At 48.0% G+C, this 21,009-nt stretch overlaps 1 protein-coding gene across 1 annotated transcript in view; it reads left to right on the plus strand.

The window, feature by feature from the left end:
- LOC118791165 (ecto-NOX disulfide-thiol exchanger 2-like) overlaps positions 1–21,009 on the plus strand; it is a 124,037-nt gene that overhangs the window by 91,985 nt on the left and 11,043 nt on the right. The window contains exons 5-10 of the mRNA XM_036548447.1: positions 895–1,101; positions 2,882–3,115; positions 5,311–5,523; positions 10,880–10,986; positions 15,670–15,784; positions 18,936–19,126. Of these exons, the coding sequence (XP_036404340.1) occupies positions 895–1,101; positions 2,882–3,115; positions 5,311–5,523; positions 10,880–10,986; positions 15,670–15,784; positions 18,936–19,126 (1,067 nt within the window). The remainder of the gene's footprint in view (positions 1–894; positions 1,102–2,881; positions 3,116–5,310; positions 5,524–10,879; positions 10,987–15,669; positions 15,785–18,935; positions 19,127–21,009) is intronic.

Below are 21,009 nucleotides of genomic sequence, written 5' to 3' on the forward strand. Positions count from 1 at the left end.
CAGTAGGTGAAAACAAAATTACGGTTCTGTCAAATGCGATGAAGCAAGCAGCTGGCAATTAGCCTGACATGTTTTGTGCCTTCCACCTAGTACATACGCTTCGCTCCGCTCTTATTTTGACAGACGCTGTCACATCACGGACAAGAGCAAGTATGTGTTTGAACAATATGGGTTTCCGTAAGCAAACGTGAAAGGAAAAGCCAAGCAGTCGGCATTATCTCTGGAGCGAGGTCTGCCACAGAGCCACCAAAGGCAGACGCTAGAGTGAGCGGGAAATCCGCGTAGCATCGAGAATGAGTTACAGTGGGAAGGGGATGGCACAGGAGAATTCCTGCGTCAATGGATCTTCAAACACCGGACGCTGGAAGGGCTGCACACTAAATGTTACGGGGGTTGTGCGTTTGTTCCGGCAATTGCTCCCTCATCGTAACGCAGCCATTACATCACCAAATCGCTGGCCTTCAACCTTTTTTCCCTTCGCTCAGTGGTTAAATTCCTGCGCCCTTCGCTGTTCCATGCTGAGATTTCGGATTAGATGTTGACATTTTACGCTATTTGCTTTACATTTGCTGATACACTATCATTTTATTTGCCTCATTTGCCTTATCCAGAATTATCTAGAATACAGAGCGCAATGTACATCTTACACATTATCTGTTCATAAATCTGCATAAATGTATTTCTGTAATGTACCTTGCTCAATGATATGGGTTGTTTTTGTTTGGATGCAGCATGGTATTTGTAATAGTATACAGTAGAGCTTTCATAGAGGTGCTTAAATTGAAGGAGCACTTACTGAACTGAGAGAATGAGAGCTTATTGTTTGCGCTCTGTAAAATGATTCATTCTGTTTATTCCCCAACCACCCTGACTCCCCCCCCCCTTTTTCTACAGACCTGCCGCCCCCTGCTACCAGGGAGAGGCCCCCCGGCTGCAAGACGGTGTTCGTGGGCGGCCTGCCAGAGAACGCCACCGAGCAGCTGATTGTGGAGGTGTTTGAGCAGTGCGGCGAGATCATCGCCATCCGCAAGAGCAAGAAGAACTTCTGCCACATCCGCTTCGCTGAAGAGTTCACCGTGGACAAGGCCCTGTTCCTGTCCGGTGCGTATCCCAGCAGGCCTTGCAGGAAGTCCGTCAGAGCTCACGGCTGCCCACGGGCCCACCCCCAGAGCTGCCTGAGCCCTGCTCCACACAATTCATAAATTAACCCTTCTAGAATGTCAGTGCGGGGCTAATGAGAGCTGCGTCTATGACGATGTGTGCTGCGGCTCTGGGACAAAGGGCGAAGGAGGCTCTTTTAGGTGCGGATGGGGAGACACCCTCACAATGGAGGTCAATAAGGAGACGGCCGTGGGGACAGGCATAATAAATCCCCCCTCTCTAGTTATTAAGCACAATACAGGAAATAAATCATGCGCCGGGTGTGGAAACCCCTCACAGTTCACATGACACAGCACGCCTCCTTCTTATCTTATCTCCGTCTCCCAGCAACTAGTCTCCAGCCGCATCTTAAATCACTCCTCGTATGCAAACTGCAGGAGATGCAGATCCCCCGGCCTCACAAAGCGCATTAAAAACGGCAGCCTGCTCCAATAATACCCGTTGCATTATTTACAGTTCCGCGATCACGCCGCCTCCTTGGTAGGAGGTGTCCGGGTTTAGCGGTATCGGAGCAGTGCCCCGTATATTATGTGGCGTCCGTGGCGCGGATGCACGGGGGCCCTGGCCATAAATAACCCCCCTCGTTTTCACTCACGGAATTCACCGCATAAAATTTTTAAAGACGTCTGGGAGCCGGAAAGCAGGAAAGGAACAGGGGTGGCACTGCATGCCTGCTCCCATCTCTATCAATGGGGCTAACGTCCATGACCACTGCCAGCCTCCCACTTACCCAAAAAAACGGGTGCGCTCTGCCCCGAGGGAGCAGAGACGGGCTACTCAAGCAGTCATCCTTAATTCATTGCAGGCACTTGTATATTTTGCCAATAGGTTCTCACATCTGCATATTTTTACTCCAAACACCCAAATGAACATGAGAGAAATGGAAGGCTTGTTTTCCACAATGTTGCTCGCAGAGCAATTAACAGCCTTTTAATTCCCTCGGAAATTTGTTTACCGAAACACAGCTCTGCTTATTTAATCAAAAAAGGAAGGCCTCTTATTTTCCTGACCTGGGGATGCGTTAGCCTTGATGAAGCTGGGACAGTGGCACAGATAAAAAAATAAGATCAGTGTCATTCGAAGAAAATGCAACTGATATCATTTTTCTGCATGGATGCATATTTATAATAATGATAGATGCGCAATATGAGAGAAGCCAAGACATGCTGAAATGAAACAGCATGTACCCCATGTCATTCCTGCAGCTATGTGTACGCAGTGTGTCTTTGTTTCTCAAATAATATTTCTCTCTGTGAATTTCAAGTGTTTTCAAAGTGCACTTTGATCCGTCGTCTTCATCTTAAAATGCCTGCTTAAGGAAGGAACATTTCTTGGTGTTTGCCATCGGTGGAAAAAAAAAAGTTAAAATCCGCCGTGTTAGGGAAGCAAGGAGATGCGTCACACGCAGCATTAAAAGCGTGCAGGGCTTAATCCAGATGCTGTTCTCAAATATGAGATAAGCTGGTGTGAATGCAAACAAAATTGCCCCAGATTGTACAGGTGTAATCCCTAAGCCGATTCCTGGCGTACCTCGGTCTCTAAACCCCGGCTAGAGGCTCTGCTGCAGCCGCCGAAGAAAGGGAAGTCGGATTGGGCGGCTTTTCCTATTTGCCGTCAGCGTCTCTCTCATGCTTGTCATCTCCTCCTCCCTTGCCCTCCGCCGTCTCCCTCATCCTCCTCCTCCTCTTCCTCCTCCTCCTCCTCCATCTCCTCCTCTCAGGGTACCGGATCCGGCTGGGCTCCAGCACAGACAAGAAGGACACGGGCCGGCTGCACGTGGACTTCGCCCAGGCGCGGGATGACCTGTACGAGTGGGAGTGCCGGCAGCGCATGCTGGCCCGTGAGGAGCGCCACCGGCGCCGCATCGAGGAGGACCGCCTCAGACCCCCGTCGCCGCCCCCCATCGTCCACTTCTCCGAGCACGAGTGCAGCCAGCTGGCCGAGAAGATCAAAGGTGCCCCCTCCCCGTCCCGCGCGTCCCAAAACCACTACCACTATTGTTATTCGCTCCATACCTAACACACCTTCTCCTCACTTGAACACCAATACTTATCCTTCATCTTACATCTTGTTTCTCATTGAAACTACATGCTTCTTAATTGGTGGTCCCTATGTTTATCTCTTAAAGAATATTCATAACACATATCAGTACGTGCAGGTCTAAGAATGCTAAAGCTTGGCTTCCTTCCACTGCGATGTCTCATTGTCAGGCATGACTCCTATCCTGAGTGGAGTGGGATGGCCCTGGTTTAGCTCTGACAGAGAGAGAGAGAGAGGGAGACATAGAGAGAGCTTACCAGCTTTGCCCGTGACATTCTATTGATTTAAGCAAACAGGTCTTTCAGAACTTCTGTAAAAGTGATTCCATTCTCTGCCCCACATTGTTTTTGTGGGCGTCTGAGAAAAAAAAAAAAAAAATGGAGGGAAAAAAACAATGTTTGTGGCCCTTCAAAGAGTCTGCTTTTTTCAGGTACCTTGATGAATCTCTGTTGCCCAACAGCCCCAGTTTGTGGTGACATTTTAATTTGTTTGCAAATGAAAATCGGGCAGCCTGCCTTCAGCACAGCTGAGGAGGGAGAGCAGGGAAGAGCTGGCAGGGGGCCAGAACGGAGCCCAGTGTTTGCCTTGCCCCACTTTCCCAGGGAATCTTGAGTGGGCCTGTCTGGATGTTGACTCCTCGCTAAAAGACAAAGGACTTAAAATAGCACAACAGCCCTAATACCTCATAATGAGTATTACACCCTCAGCAGTGTTTAACATGTATTCAGTGTGAAACGCTGTTCAGGGTGCGCATAAGTCACAGGGAAGCAGACCTGACACAGACCGAAGTGTATTTCAGCATTGTGGTCTCGGACCCACGACGTGATTGATTTGTGATTGTATTGTTTAATGGTGTCTATTAATAAAAGGCCCTCAGGTTAGTTTGTCGTGCTGCTGGCTGAGGCCTTGCCGTCTCGACAGTGTGGAAAGCTAAATCATGCTATAAATATATAGCGCAGCCCCAGGGATTTATGTTTATGACACACTGATTCAATATCTAAGTGGTGATGGATTATTAATGCAAATAATTTGACAGACCTGTGGGTTTCTGCGGTCAGGCGAACCATAAATAAATCAGGTGCCCTCCGGCGCTGTAATCTCAGGCGGTTCTGCAGCGCTCTGCCTCGCACGCCACGAAACGCAAACACCTTGATCCCCCCACCCCACCCCACCGCACCCCCCCTTTCCCATTTCAATAAAAATGCTAAGTTACAAAATGGTCCTTTACATAGAAACTGATAAACATGCCGGGAATAAATGGGTTAGCCACGCGCATTGTGTGCCTTGCTGAAAGGCTCAGCGGTGTGCGGCGGCGTGTGCTGCCGGCAGGCGTGACAGACGAGGGCTGGAGGCAAGGTGTCTGATTGTGTCATTAACGATTGACATCAATAAAGCCGCGCTCTGACTGCGTCGCCGCGTTCGTCCAGCTTCTGTGAAGACGCCTCCGCGGTTTTCACAACAGAGAGGGATGGGGGGGGGGAACTGCGCAGAGAACAAGATGGACTTCTTTCACGGGGGGCCAGAACAAAGGATGGTGAAACTTCCTGTTTCATAGTAAAGATAACAATCAATGAGCTAAAACTGAGGGAGGATCCTAATGCCTGTCATTATAGTAACGTTCGATACTTTGCTCTTTATCCCTCTACATTACAGACTCAAAGCCGGGGCTTTGTAGCGGTTATTGAGAACAGCTTGGCTCTTTCCCTGCTAGTATAGTCATAGATAACCCGTTTGAATCTCAGCACATATGCAAGGGGTTTATACGTTCTGTTGCGGAGGACAATGGCAAAGTCGATGCTTGCAGTTTAACCACAGAAGAATGCTTATAAAAGCTCAAAGCCTGCAGCAATGTTTGGAACGAACATCCATTTTTGCCTCCAGGCATCATTATGATTAACATCATCCTTTCTCCCTGCCAGCATGCCGCTCTCCTTCCCATAATCCACCTGGTCGTTCATTGGCTCCAACCCTTGGTTTCAGAATTGCCCAGATAAACTAATTTTGCTAACGACCACAGAAACGTCAACGCTCCAAATGAAATCGGTTCTTTTCCAACGCTGTGATCTCTGTCTCCCCTGCCATCTGCTGGCGCCCCCGCCCCTTCCGCAGACGATTCCAAGTTCGCCGAGGCGGTTCGCGTCCTGCTCACCTGGGTAGAGCGAGGCGAAGTGAATCGCCGCAACGCCAACAGCTTCTACTCGATGATCCAGTCCTCCAACAGCCACATCCGACGGCTAATGAACGAGAAGGCCGCCCACGAGAAGGAGATGGAGGAGGCTAAGGAGAAGTTCAAAAATGCCCTGGCAGGGATCCTCGTGCAATGTGAGTACCCCCGCCCACATTGCCATCTTGTTCCGGCTTCACCTCCAACCCCCCCACCCCCCCCCCCAGCCCCACAGCGCCCCCTGCAGGGCTCAGTCAGGGCCGCATACAGCTGACTCAAAATAAAAGTAAAGATGAGTCTGCTTTAGATTAGTCCTTCAAGAAGTCTTTATTGAGCAGGTGCACTCACCCATCCTTTATGGACTCAGATCACAGGTTTTGCGCATCTAATTATTACAGACCAGTGCCCCCTGCGTGATTGCTGGAACGGCCAGAGAATTGGAATCAGGCCGCGTCCGTCCCAAACGCGCACTCTGGCGTGCACGGATGCACACACAGCACGGGGGCAGCTTCTGAAGACAGGAGTCCGGGGGGGGGGGGGGGGACGCTCCCGGCCAAAAATAGCCCAGGCGCAGGGGAGCAGGATCAAGGGCAGCGATGGCACCGATGGCACTTAATATCACTCTGGGCGAGCTGTCGGTTCAGCGAGGAGGCCCATTATCATTACAGCTGGAGAGGCCATCAGCCCCTTCTCCACAGCCACGTTTGCCGTCTTTCGGTATTTAACACCACGCTTGAGAGATGAAGGCCAGCTGTCACCGTAATGGGGGAATGACAGTTTAGATGGAGAGTGAGTGCGGTGATAAGAGCGAGCCTCTGAGGGGTAATATAGCGGGTGCCCGCAGGCCCGTCCCCTCCAACCCTGCCCACCCACGCTCATCACCTTGAGCTCTCCCGGGGGACTTCAGAGCCGCTGCGATGATCCGCGGCCAGAGTGCAAGCTGGGTAGGCCCAGGTCTTCGCACTGCCCTGCTCACACGGCTAGTCGCCACAATGCCTCTCATCTCATTAGCGCCCCCTGCAGTCCCCTTGGAGCAGGCGGATTTGACACAGCGGAGAGGTGCTGATCCCTGGCTCCGCGTAGGCTAGGAGGAGGGTGTAGACCCAACATCAGTCTGCCCAAGCAAAGGAACACAAAGTGAAAATAGAAACTGTGAGGGTGGTAAGCAGGCTGTGTGACACAATTTCTGGTTTGACATCAGTTTTTGACGAGCGAAGCCTCATGATTCAAAGAGCTAAGACTAGCACAACAGTCACGGCGATATTGTGTGGGACTAAATTCTGTCAATTCATGCTTGTATATTTCCCTGCTCCTCTTTCTGAGTAAATCTTGAAAACAGAACTCATTACCATTCACAACAGCTGTACATCCCATATGCACCATTCCATTGCAATCTTCGTGAAACACATTTAACTTCAAACTGTTTGTGCCACGTGTTTTTACACATGGCGTACCTTTTCGACTGTATCCTCCCTTACCCTTTTGTTTTACATTGCTGTAGTCTAGAAGCATTGTATACAGTACGTGGTATGGAACTCTTGTTCCAATGGGAAAGGTTTTGTCGGGTGAGAGAAGGTAAGTCCTCTTACAGGAGTCTGACAGTCTTGGATTGAATTGCAGTTATTGCAACACAGGTAGAGTATTCATTATGTATTGGTACTGGACATCAGTGTAAAACATGATGCTTTTATGTGCAGATAAAACACTTTACATATTAGGCATTACCTCATAGCAGTCACCAGCATGACGATGATTAAAGTCAACAGGAATCCCTATACTCTCCCCACGTCCCTATTATATTTCATTCTGCTGGTTTGATTAAACACGGGGCAACGGACGAGAAGGAGATAAGACAATCAAAGTAAGTAACCATCAAGAACACAATTACAACATGAACTGGGAAATCAGCACAGTAATTTAGAGATGATAGACAAGACAGATGACAATGAATGCGTGTCAAAATACACCTCTGACAGGACCGGCAGTGTTGCAGGACGCTCCACAAAATCACCCCTGTTTTTTTTTCCTGCCCCATTCCATGGCTGTGGTGTATGCACCCCATTTATTGTCTTCTTGTTCATCAGCACCCAGGTTATGCCGGTGTAGGAGGGTCCAGTCCATGGAGCTGGCTATAGGGGTGGCGTTCAACGCAACGACACACAACCCTCCGCCCCCCCCAACCCCCACCCCCCTCCAAACCCTCAGAAAAGACCCCCTTCCCCATCGCGATAATCCGTACAAACACTGATTTCTATTCACGAGTTTGTATTTCAACCAGTTCCACCCTTCCAAATGTCACCACGATCTCTGCTGCTGTTATACAGTCGCCTGCAACAGACATGCACGTATTTAACTCTGTAGAATAAGGAACTCAGGGCTAGCACATGACATTTCGTACAGAACACAGACTTCAGCTGGCAATCTATTTTAGTGTAGCCATGATTCAACTTTCTCTTCTTTATTTTTAAAGATAATTTGATGATTATTAGAACTGGCGACATTGATGTAGCAATGTCTTGGAATAAAAATCTAACAATAAAAAGACTTTGGTTTTATTACCTAATTTGTGACTGTATAAAATGACTCACTAACAGCCTTAATCATTCTGATTTTAATAATAAGGTGATCTTTTAATTGTAGATTGGTATTTTCCACATTACATTCTATTTTGTGAAACTGCAAATATATTTAACTTATATCAGTTAAATTAGTTCTCTTTATGGAAAATAAATGTCCTCATTTAAAATAGTAGCCTCTAATTGAAGTGTTAGATGAAACTTTTCTCTTAAAAGCATGTGTACCCAAGCATGTACCTTGGGAATGACTTTGTCAGAAAGCATATGATCCTTGCTGTGATAGTATTGCTAATTTGACTTGATGGAGTGCAGGAATGTCATGGCACCGGTGTTTTGTTCAATCATTGGGATAGACAAAGAGCAATCGCACAGTTGTACCGCAGTGGCCCAGCTGATCGTTGGCAGTCCAGCTGGCCATGAAGGTGCAAGTGCAGGTGTGTGATCTCTGAGAGATAAGTCAGGCTGTCAGTTCACTGACGCAGGGGGTAGACCCCCCAACACACACACACACACATGCACACACACATGCAAACACACACAGTCCCGATCAATCACTCTTGTCAGATGAAAGGAAACTGAATGGATCCTGATACTCTCCCCTCACCTCTTCGTCCTCCCTGCCTCCAGCAGGACTGAGGAGGCATTCTTGACTCCCTTGGGGTTTATTAAGACCCATTATAATAAAATGGGAAGGGCCTCTACCCCTGACCCTGAAGCATGGGGGGAGGAAGACCTCCCCCAGAGTAAGGGAGTAAGTAATGTCTTTAATCAGACAGTGGGTCCCTTTCACCCCGCACCATGCGCTCCAGTCAGTCATCAGTCAGCCTGACGTCCTGGGCTGCGGGCTTTTGGTAATCCTACGGGCATTTTTCTGTTGCACAATAGGGGCATTGTGGCTCTTCAGCCGACAGAGCCTCTGAGCAGAGTTTTCCGTTAAATCAGGAAAGCCTTAGTGCCTCTATAAATTCATTTGTTATGGCGCGGGCAGGCAGCCCGCACTGTTAAATAGAGCCCTCTGTGTCACGAGCAGAGAGGAGAGCTTCTGTCCAGCTTTCCACGCAGAGCGGTGCCACCACGCCGGCTGTGGGCTGGCACCGCCGAGTTTCTGCTGCTGCCGGGAATCGTGCTCGCGGTTGCCTTCCAGCTGGTTGACTTTTTTTCCCCCTTCTGTGCACGCATGAGACATTTTGTGTGCGAGGGCGCTTGGTGTGTGTCTGGGGTGTCAGTTTGGCCGCGTGCATATCGAGAACCTGTGGTTTCGTGTGCGCATGCGAATGTCTGCGCCTTGTGTGTGCACAGAGTCCCACTCCCCCTCTAAATGAGGCTGTTATTGGACTCCTGTCCAAGCGGCAGACATGGGACCCAGGCCTGCCAGCAGACAGAGCAGGCAATCTGATGCCGGCAAAGGAGGAGAATTTAGAAACAATGCTCCAAGCCACTGTGACAGCTTTTCGTGATCGTGACTAATTAACGTTTTTATTCAGGAGGGAATATCCCCTCTCAGGTCGTTAGCGATCACCCGTTTCGTATACAAATGGAATAAAGGGTTGACAAAATCATTAGCTCCCCCTGTCAGGCCATCCGAGTCTTACCACGCTGTCAGTTCGCAATTGTCATCGAGCGACTTCCCAATTCAGAGGCTGCCACCTCTCCAGAATGCCACTGGAGCAAAGCTGTCAGTCGAGAGGAAGGAGAAATGACACATAACGCCACATAAATGTGTTCGGCACTCAGAATCTTCATGAAACACCCGCCTGTCTACTCGTTCGCACACAGATACAGACTCATGCACAAAATATCATTCCCATCTTGTACTATCTGGTAAGTAATGGTCTTGAGTGCAGTGTAGAGGCTTCTGCTGCAGAGGGTTGATCACAGCGTGTGCACCTCATGCAGCCAGCTGTCAGAGGTGTGTTAGAGACCGAGAGTTATCACTGCATGAAATTAGCGGCTTACAACAGCTCTGGTATGCCAGCCGGCCCAGGCACCTTGCCGTCTGTGAAATTAAGGAGAAAGACAAATAAACAAACAAAAAAAAAAAAAAAACCCACAAATCGATCGACCTTTTCTCTCTTCTTTGGTGACAATACTGCCCTTGATTTGCTATGAATCTGAAAATTATCAGGAACAATTTCAGATTTCTGCTTTCATTTGTGCAGAGATCTCTCCATTTCTGGAGGGGCTGTATTAATGAGTCCTTGTTAGCAGTATGGTCTATTTAATGCTCCCTTATAGAAAATAATGAGATGAGCCAACCTTGCAAGAAAACTTCAATTCATTAAGACCGAGCTGTGTCCTCGCAAATAAAAAACCCCAAAACACTCCCTTTATATTTTTGCATTCCAAGCATCTTGAGTATCCACAAAGGTGAGGAGCACTACCGGTAATTACAGAGAGATGGGATATTGCAGGAGAGGGCATTTCCTGGTACAGGTGGTGAAATCCGATTGCTTCCCTTTATAAATCTCCCACTTAAATCCGTTGAAAAAATCCCCAGCCTCCCCGGCGATATGGTGAAAGAAATTGGCGCCGATACACCCAAGGAAGCACAAAAGAGAAAGGATGAGTGGGGTGTGGGTCTGGTCCTGGGCCACGGCGGCAGGTGGCTGTGGCTGAGTCCTGGAGCAAGTCTCCCGGGGTCTCCAGCAGGGCGTGGCATTGTCTGCTGTTTTAGGATGGTCACTTCAAAGTGTGGGGGGTGGGGGGAAGGGGGGTCATAGCCTTAAATGCTGACCCTGTGCCCATACCCGACTCTGTGCCACTGAGCAGAGTGACGAACATGACTGCCTTCCTGCCTGATTCCAATTTTCTACTCCTCTGTTCCTCCCACTTGCCCTCTCTCTTTCTCTCTCTCTCTCTCTCTTATCCTCCCTCTCTCTCACTCTCTCTCCTCCCCACCCCACCCCCCCCCCCTCTGGACGGTCGCCCCCGGTCACAGTTGAACAGATTGTGAGTGTATTCCACGCAGCCTCCAAACAAAAGGCATGGGACCATTTCTCCAAAGCCCAGCGCAAGAACCTGGACATGTGGCGTAAGCAAGCGGAGGTGGGTATCTATTATTTTTTTCTTGTTTTTTTCCCCTTCCCTCCGACTCTTTCGTATTGGTAGATAAAAACATCACATCCTCCACCCATAGACATACTCCTGTTGATGGTGTCTGCAATCCTCACCCTGCTTTCTCCTTCCACTGACCCCCCCCCCCCCCCCCCCACCTGCCTCATCCATTTTCTCAGGACTTCACCCCCTCCCTCTCGAACAGCGCATTGATTCTGGGTTAAGCAGTGAATTAAAGATGGGAGGAAGGCCCCTCTGCGCACTCTGTTTCACAGGGCAGCTCAGTCAGTGAGCAGGTGGAAAAGATCTCGGACTGCATGTACTATTTTCCCTAGGCTCACGCTCCAGTAGAACAGGTACCACAGCCTGAAAAGCAGTCAGTCTCAGTGGATCCTTAAAGGTGCCAATAGAAAAGGTAACACCGAGGGCTATACCTCTGTTTTATTTTTTCTGTCACCATTAGCAGACACAAAAGTCCACTGTTTGCTCTGCCCAAATCGACAGAGTCACCCACACGCATAATGCCATTATAGATTTGTCACTGTGGGGGCAGAGTGATCCGTTTGATGAGTTTACATATGCAAACATTAGGCTCACATGTTTAGTTTCAACACCAGCTGCTGTCTGCCATCTTGAAACAGGAAGATTTTATCAATTAATGAGTCCTAACTGTATTGTACTTATTTCATTTCTCTTCTATGCCTCAAATACCAAGTTAATTATTGTGAAGGATTTTTTTTTCCAAGATGGAGAGTGTTCAAGTGTAATGCATGCTGTCAGATTGTGCGCAATCAGTAAGTTCCATCAGTGGCAAAACCTCTGGGCTTCACTATGTAAATAGGATATTTTCAGTGTAATTAACGCTCTAATCTTTATTTCGTGCAGAGATAAAGTTTCATCATATGTGGATCAAAGGGATGTCAATGTTTATTCCCAGTAGGAATATGCTAATTTTAAGCTTGTGGGAACACTATGTTAAATAAAAAAAAAAAAAAATGTAGCCTTTAGCGGAGTTGCTCTTTGCAAAGTTATGAGTATTATAACCCATCTGGCCACACAAGCTCTTTATGGCTTCATGGAGTAAAGGGTAAAAAAGTATATCTCTTGTTACATATGTGGTGTGTCCTTCTCATGCCCGTGTGTAAATTGTGTGTGTTGTTTGTTTGCACTCGCATGTGTTTGTAGTCACATGTCCTTGTGTTTCAAGTTTTGTGAGTCTTTGGAACTATGTGACATCACAGGCCAAGGCTCATTGGCCTACAAAAGGTTGCTACATTACAGGAATCACAGTGTAATCTCAGTGTAATGTTGTCTTAATACAATTTGACCCACAGAAAGGTACCTAAAATATGAACAACCTTTACTCAAGTACGTGTATTTAAATTAACTTATTACATGACATGTCTATTTCACCAGTTTGCCACTAACCCATATACGTTTTCCCTCTAAAATGTATTTCTGTGCTGTCATGAATCTCATTTTAGTAGTTTGAACAGTGTCAACGGTGTCGACAGTGTGATAGTAATACTCTGAGTGCGAAGTTAAGAGTTTAGAGTTTGCATATCTCACCAAGTAAACGCTTGTGTGCAGACAAAAGTTTAAACTGCATGTTCCAGTGAACACTAATCCACCGTCATCATTTGGAATCATCTCCATTATTCTATCATAACACTGTGAGACCTTTATCCATTTGCCTCTTTAGCTAAGCATATTGACTTTTCATTTTCTCCCATTGAGTCTGGGGATATTTTTAGTGTCTGTGAAGGACAGCATGTCTTTCCTTCCATCCAAGCTACAGAAGGCTGTGTTTTTTTCCCCCACTGTTCAGTAAGTGGAGCTCATTACCGCGGCTGTAATAGCATCATTATTAAACATCCGCTGGCCGGTGTCTTCTCCCTGCCGACGAGGACATTGTGTCTCGTGGAGGAGGAGAGGGTCATATGGTGGCACCCAGGTCCCCTTGAAGTTGAAATGTCTGTCTGACTCCTAGTTCCACTCCACCTGCCTCTCTTAACCCTTGTGTGTAACTGGTCCATGGCCCTCAGTCAATCACTATCCCTCAGCAAGAATATGATATTTATTGGGGCCTCTGTCTTATTAATGCTATCCACAAATCTGCCTAGTTTTAAGAATAAGAAGTGTTTTTATTATAATAATATTGTCTCTCTGAGACTGAGGGTCTGAGACAATTTGCCTTTTTAATTAGACTTATCATTGCTTGATCTGTAGCTGGGATATCTGTTAATGAAATGTGGTCACGGTCCATTTGGCCACTGACTGCTGCTCAATAAGGCAGCAACTGGCACTACTGACACAAAAAAAAGACAATGTCCTTCTGTCCTGTCCTTCTGTCCTTTTACTGTACAATGCAGAGCCTAGAAGCCAATGAGCAGTGCGGGTTTAAGTGTCAATGTACACGTAAGCTGTTTTTTCTGCAGCTCCACTGTGTCCCTACCTGTCTTAAGAAAAGCTGGAAAGCCGAAACACCTACAGCTTAAACCCAGAGTCCACCTTTGTTTCTGGGCTTTGGAATATACGATAAATTTGTAAGGAGAGATTTTTTTTTTTTTCATTCCCATTTGTGTACCTTTTTGTACCTCACACTGGTGCGACTCATTCTGCATTCTGCACACTACGATGCGCTGAAACCTGTCTTTCATTTTTAAACCATGTTTTCGAGCGAGAACAGAGCCCAGGGCTTCGGTGCTCACATCACATCCATTTCAGAGTGTGAGAGATCCTCTGTGTTGCTTAAATGTGGTGGGAGATGCACTTAGGCCGCCTCTCCCTGCTCAATAGCAGCCTCTGTGCTCCGTCCCCCCCGTCCCTCCCCCCTTTCTCTTAGTTCTCTACCTGCGATGCTCTCCAACTTGGAGTGCCGTGGGCATTCCATTCCCCCCCTCCACCCCTTCCTGAGGTCCTGCCAGCACACCCCTCTTCCTCCATGCTGGGGTCGACACAGTGCAGAGATTCAGTTGAGGCCCCCCACTGGAGCCACCTGATTGGAGCACTCGGGGGCATGCTCACAGCATGCATTGCACAGTGTCTTCCAACCAGCACAGTGGAGACTGATTTCAAGCGGAGAGAGGGGAAAAAAATGACCCCACTGGATCTGCCAAATGCCTGAAAAACATAGTTAGGTAACGTGACCCACCTTTTTCTGTCGCAATATCTAGCTGACGAGTATTTTTAAAACAAACATTTTATGCTCTTCACCCCTTAGATCTCTCCTTTTAAACATCCTATTTAATTTTTTTTTTTTTTTTGCTTCTGCTTTTTTAGCTTCGTAACGCCGCCAATACATGAGAATGAAACGGTGTTCTATAGAAAGTGATTACCTTGGGGTAAGAATGGAGCAGGGACATAACTCAGGCTGGTCCATGCTGCTCCTACAATCTGTTTCTGTTCCTCTCTCTCTGTCTCCCGGGCTCAGTTAAGCGAGGCCCTGACACTGATGACAAACACAGTCTGTCTGGCTCACCCCTCCAATTCGGGGTGTTTACCTCTGTTCAATCACTGACTGCTTCGAGGCCACTGGACAGTCATAGTTGCTGGGGGGAGATCTGCTAATGGCAGGTAAGATGTGACTCCCAGACCAGACAGGGGGCACGCGAGAAGAAAGCAGACAGGGTTTCGCAATAACTGCAGCTCAGGCCGTGCAAGAGGATAAGTTCCTGGGTAAGTCGACTAGGCCACCTCACAAGGCAGCAGTTGCTTTGGTAAGTAGCAGCGTTACGGCCGACGGTCTCCATTCCCCATATTGTCTAGGCATCGTCAGCCTGTGGGATGGAGACCGATTTCAGGGCTTACGGACAACTTACGGATGGCTCCGCTCTCTGTGTTTCAGGGGAGTGTCGTCTCTCAGGCTGTCAATTTCGTCTTAAAGACAGGGCCTACAGAGCACTAGTCAAAGCCAATCAGCTATCACACAGCAGTCGCCTCTTAAACAGCTACTTGTTTCCCTCAATGGGCAGATGGGTCTGTTTGTTTTTTGTTCTACCTGTTCGACCTTTGTAATGCACCATAAGATCATGTGTTGCACGGCTCCAGACAGATGGCTCTGTTTGTGCAGAGCCTTTTGTCTGTAGTCAGGGAGCACTTCCTCTCTCTCTCTGTCTCTCTCCCCCCGGAGGCCACAGTGCATCAGCGGAGTGTGCCTCGTCGTTTCGTGGCCGCTCTGTTAGCTGGAGAACTGCCCTGCCAATGCTCCCATGCGCAGAGCCGCGGCTCTGACATCTGCCTCCATCTGTGCATGCCACCCCCCTCACAGTACAGAGCACCCCCTGCAGGTTCCCCAGATGCCCACTCAGCCAGGCGCACCAACAGAGGGGGGGGGGGGGGGGAGGGAGGTGGCATTCGTGGAGAGTCTGGAAGGTCGTAGATAACCAAAGTTGACCCGCCACAGCATTGGGTCTGTGATTTCTGAACAGACTAACCCTATCTAGCACCCCTTCACTGGAGACAAGGAGGTTCTTTCCCTTGTGACGCAACAAAGCCTAATGTTTATCTAAAGACCTTACAACTCATGTACTAACTAACTACATACTGTGTATACATACATCCGGATACTGTGTTTGGTGTTCACACGTGTAAGAGTCGTAACAGCTAGACTTCTTTAGAAGTCTGATCTCGGGTAGTTAATTTCCTTCGGTCTCCCTCTTCTCATCCGTGCAGGAGATCCGCAACATCCACAACGAGGAGCTGATGGGAATCCGGCGCGAGGAGGAGATGGAGATGTCAGATGACGACATGGAGGATGCCCCAGATAGCAAGGACTCGGATGACTCAGGTAGCGAATGCCACTCTATCCGTCCTTCCCCCAGCCTTAGAGCGGCGTCCGAGTCAATCCTCTGCTGGCCCTAGAGTGACACGTCACTCAGGCTTCCTCTGGTCAGACGGAGGCATGTCACTCATCCGTCCTCTGGTCCTAGAGTGGTGTGCCACTCAATCTCCTGCTGGTCTTGTTGTGACATGCCGCTTAGCCTTCCGTCCACAGCTGACCTGGTGGTGCACCCAAGACTGCGGCAGAAGACCCTGCAGTACATTCTCACAGAGACGGACCCAGCTGTTAGCCGCCGTTATCAAGCATTGAAGTTGCATCGCTTTAGAAATGCTCTGTGGAAATATCTGTAGGTTCTTTTTTATTGAAAAGGAGTGTCAAGCTCACCGCAGATCAGATAAGTTTCTAATTAGGTGGATTAATGAAGTCTTTTTCCGTTACAATTGTATGGTGCTATAAAATAAGCTAATTGCAAGAAACAATGGTTGACTCATTGTGTCTGTTAAATGGTTTAGTAGTTTTACGGCAATAGCAAACCTGTGCAGATGGTGTTTCCTTCCCCCTTCAGTTATGTTACTGCGCACACTAAATTAGGGGCTAGCCTATTGTATTGCTTTGAGAGAGTGCTCCCATCCGTACAGCTAACAGTGCCTTTATCTCCTGGTCCTCGTGGCATGTGACTCTTTGGTCACGTAAAGTCATCTGCATTGCAACTGATTGAGCCTCCCAAGCATCTCTTTTCTTTCATCTCATTCCTGAAGGCTCCAGATGGTTTAGAGGTTCTTGTGCCTGTGATGATGTCACACTAGACCGAGGGGGCACTACAATCACATGAATTGCAGAAAGTTAAGTGATGATCGGTGTCCGATTCTGGGCATTTCCTTTGTGCACTGTGGCACGACAGAGCACAGGCTCTCACTCACAGGCCTCAGTCTAAATTCAGGCATCCATGCTGCAAGTGAGAAAAAAGTAGATAGAGGCACGAGTGTCAGTAACGTGATTAAAACAATCCCTGTGTTTTCCTTCAGAGGGAGTGCCTGACTGATCAGATGCAGTTACAAGACAAAAGGCAACAACCGATAATTTGTCATCTGGCTAATCTGGGGAGTGGGACATCAGAATTATGTTTGATTTTGTGACTGCTCTGTCTCTCACAAAATGGTGCTTGATGTGGAAACTTACAGCAGGGAAGATGTCAGCCAGCTGGTGATATTGCTCCGCAGAGCTGATCTGAACGCTGCTTAAGTGTCATTAAGGGTCCGCTTTGCACAGCAGAGCTTGTACCTGTCTCTGCTTAGTGAAGGGAAACAGGCCTCAAAGTTGGCATATTAAAGCCCGCAGTCCTGGGACATCCGCACCTTCCTCTTGTGTCACATTGACTCCCCCTCACGTCGTTTAAAGCAGGTGGCAATGATGGCTGCTGTCAAGGCGCTCGACTCCCCTCCAAGCATTCTGTTTTGTTTTCAAAATGCGCCATTAATGATCTGCAAGAATTTTCAAATGTGACAACATCCCTCGTTAATATGCAAATGGATGCAAATTTAATCATTAGCTTACCATGTTGTGATTCCCTCTCCTCCTCATGTGCAAGCTTGGTTATTAAAAAACAATAATACTGATCACTTTCAGGCGTCTGTCAAAAGATTTGAAGGCGCAGGGCGAAAATTTGAATGTACGCTGGAATTACGCGGGCGTCATTGACAAATAACCATTCTGACAAATATTTTTCATCTGCTCGAGGGTAAGGCAGTGTTTGCCGAGAGGGGTGGGTTCTGACTTCATGTTACTCCAAACCCTTTTAATGTGTTTTAACCTGACAACAGCACTCCCACATGGGGTGAACCTGTTTAAAATGTGCTGGCAAGGAAACACCTGCATTTCTCTACCGTTTTCAGCGCTCTTGTTTTTAAAGCTGGTCAGCGGTAGACGTTCCCCGTCTTCCGGCAATTTATACATGGTTGCGAGTAAACTAGGGCCTGTGACTGTCATCAATTGACCCCCCCCCCCCCCCCCCCCCCCTGCAATATTACAGAAAGAGAGTCACCTGGCCGGTCGAGGTAGGCCCTTGATGATGCTCCCAGTACATCAGCTCTCAGCCCTTTTGACTCTGGATACCTCTGTGATACATACAAAGAGGATGAAATGCTGAGGTATTGCCTTGCCAGTACTGTCTGCCACACCACCATTTTTGCAAACAATGCGAAAGCTTTTCATGTAAAGTCTGTATACAGGGTGGCTCCGTCGTTCTAGCTGTGCTCATAATCAGGAACTGTTTTTTTTTTTTTGGAACAATGAATGTATTAATGCATTAATGTATTTCTAATGGGGAGGGGTAATTCCTTCAGGCATTAACGCAAGCTTTTGGTGGCTGGGCCTTTTGTTGTGTTTGAATACAAACGCAGTTCTAAATTAGTATACCACTACTTCTCTCTGTCACTCCATGCCCTGATTAGCTGGTTACCAAGGTGAGGGGCTGTGAATCACTGAAAAGGCCTATATTGGATACATTTTAATCACACATATTTAATAACAATGTACATGGCACATTAAGTCAATTTCGAGCTAATGGGTTTTTATTTAATCCTGCCTAATTGGGCTCAGACATGTATGTGTGGAAAATGAGCCACGATGCTGCTAAAGGCCCTTTCATTAAAGTCCCACGCACATTTCCATTTTTTCCCCCTCTGCCGTCTCGCTGTCTTTCTTCCCTCTGTGTTGTATCTGTGTGCATTATTCACCCTTTTTTGAAAGGCCGAACTAGTGTTTCACTCTCACTGTTAGCGGCCCTCTCTGGCTCTGTTCTGTGCTTTTGTTCTGCTTGTTGGCCCTTGTCCCTGTCCTGCTCTCGCTCTTTTGTTCTGTCTCCTCTCTTTTCCCTTTTTTACACCTCAGTCTTCCTCTCCCCTGCCTTTTTTTTTTTTCTCTGGCTTTATCACAAGCACACACACAAACACACACATGCACACATCCCTGCGCTACTGTTTTTTTCTCTCTCTCTTTGTTATCTCCCTCACTGCCTCCCTCACACTCCTTCTCTTATCTTGTCTCTAACACACAGGCACACACACACACACACACACACACACACACACGCGTGCGTGTGCGCGCACACACTTCTCTGACCCCTCTGCCTCTCTTTCCTTCTCTGTCCCCGGGGTAGGCCCGGCTGCCCAGGCAGAGTCTCTGAAGGAGGAGAACGACAGCCTGCGATGCCAGCTGGACGCCTACAGGAACGAGGTGGAGCTGCTGAAGCAGGAGCAGGGCAAGGCCCAGCCGCAGCGCAGCGAGGAGGACGCCACGCGCCAGCAGCAGCTCAACTTCCTGCAGCAGGCTTTGCAGGGCATGCAGAAGGTAGTCCGTGCAGCCAAGCGCATGTAAACAGTCCCGCTGATGTGCACAGCCCAGCACAGACAACAGCTGACGCACATGCAGTCCAACTCGTATACGTGCGGTTCGGCAGGGAAAACGCACAGCCTATCTGATACACACACAGTCCAGCACAGACACAAGCAGCCCAGGACAGACCCAAGCAATCAAGCACAGACGCAAGCAGCCCAGGACAGACCCAAGCAATCAAGCACAGACGCATGCAGTCCAGACATCCTGTCTAGAGCAGCTGGCACCTGTGGCTGTTCTCTCATAAAATTTATTACTTTACTAAGATTTAATCTTAGTAGACTACCTTACAGAAATACTTTATATTGGACATACCACACAAATATATGTAGTAAATGGCCTTTATAAGTCATATCAAAGTGTTAATAGTATGTCCAACTCAACGCTTTCTCCTGGTTTTATTTTGTCATAGAATTGCCATTGGTACCTTGGAACACACATAGGCAAAATAGACTAAACTTGATGTTTTATTCGTACTACTCCTCTGCCCCCGTTCCTAGCTCACTGTTGTGTAGGATGTGCCCAGATCAATGGAACTTTTAAAACAATGGCGGTAAACACACAACACAGTGCTCTCTCAGACATATGGCATCAATCACACCCCCATAACAGGCCTGAGAGTTCTGTAAACACTAAATAATTAAATGGAGGCTTCATTTCCAAAACATTGCGTGTTAGATTGGGGACCTTGTTCACATCCGGAACATTCCCGCTCAGAAGAAATCTTAAAAAGCTGGTGGCAAATTTCTTTTTCGAATTGCGATTTATTTCAGTGTGGCACCGGCATGTGTCGGATTTGTGATGACCATCAATTCGTCACAAATACTACACAGGGGTGCGTCTGCTGCTCTCCTGATGGGAATTCAGCCCGGGTAAAATACATTTGGCTCAGGTCACATGGGTACTGCAGTTCTGCAGTTGAGTGCTTTCAGTAGCCAGCATTTCCGTGAAACTGATGTAATATTCCTCACTGACACAAGCACTGGTACAATCACTGTGAGGGAACCAAATCTGTGCTCGCGTATCAGCACTGAACAAGCCTCCGCTGAGGGGCCCGGAAGGTGCCAGAACCCGTCAAGTATTCCTGCTAGACCCCCCCCCCCCATCCTCCACAGACCCCTCCATCCTGAGTAAACTGGGCATCGTGATGCATTCCATCTGCAGTGATTAATAGCTCTAAAAATACACCGAGCGCAGGTGCAAACAACCACAGAGGAAATCAAAGGTGAAGCGATACCTACCCTTGGTTGGGAATGACGATGTTTCCCAGCGGCCCTCTGTCCTTTGTCAGCACGTTCCCCGCAGGCCTGCGATAACGAGTGCGACTGTTCTGGCCCGAGTCATGATTGGTTGACCCGAGTCATGATCAGTTGACCTTTTGGCCCACCCCCCCCATGCAGCGCTGTCTCTTGCACCATCATTACAGCTGCACAGCCCCATGTGCGTCTCCAGAGGCTGCCTTTAAATGAACTCCTTTTGTTCCCGAGACAGCCGCCGACCACAGCGGGAGGGATCAGGAGGGATGCTTTGAGCTAAGAATTACATCATCGTATTTTTTCGGTACACTATTGTTTGTTCATTCCATCTCACACTGTAATTGTGAGGATAATATGTAAGAATTGGAGAAAAAAAATGGCATATTAGCTTACTTTCTTTATTCAAGCTTAAGGATGAAGCACCATAGAGTTTCTACTGAAGCATGCTAAATTTTGACAAAAGCGTACTTAGCCAGGAATATTAATTTCGAAGCCCCTTACCCCTGATCCAGGATCAGCTGGTTCTCTTTGGCTGGCCTGGGAGGAAGCGCTCACTTGAGGTCAATACTGAAGTTTCATTTT

The sequence above is a fragment of the Megalops cyprinoides genome, chromosome 16 (assembly GCF_013368585.1).
Source record: "Megalops cyprinoides isolate fMegCyp1 chromosome 16, fMegCyp1.pri, whole genome shotgun sequence".
Lineage (NCBI taxonomy): Eukaryota > Metazoa > Chordata > Actinopteri > Elopiformes > Megalopidae > Megalops > Megalops cyprinoides.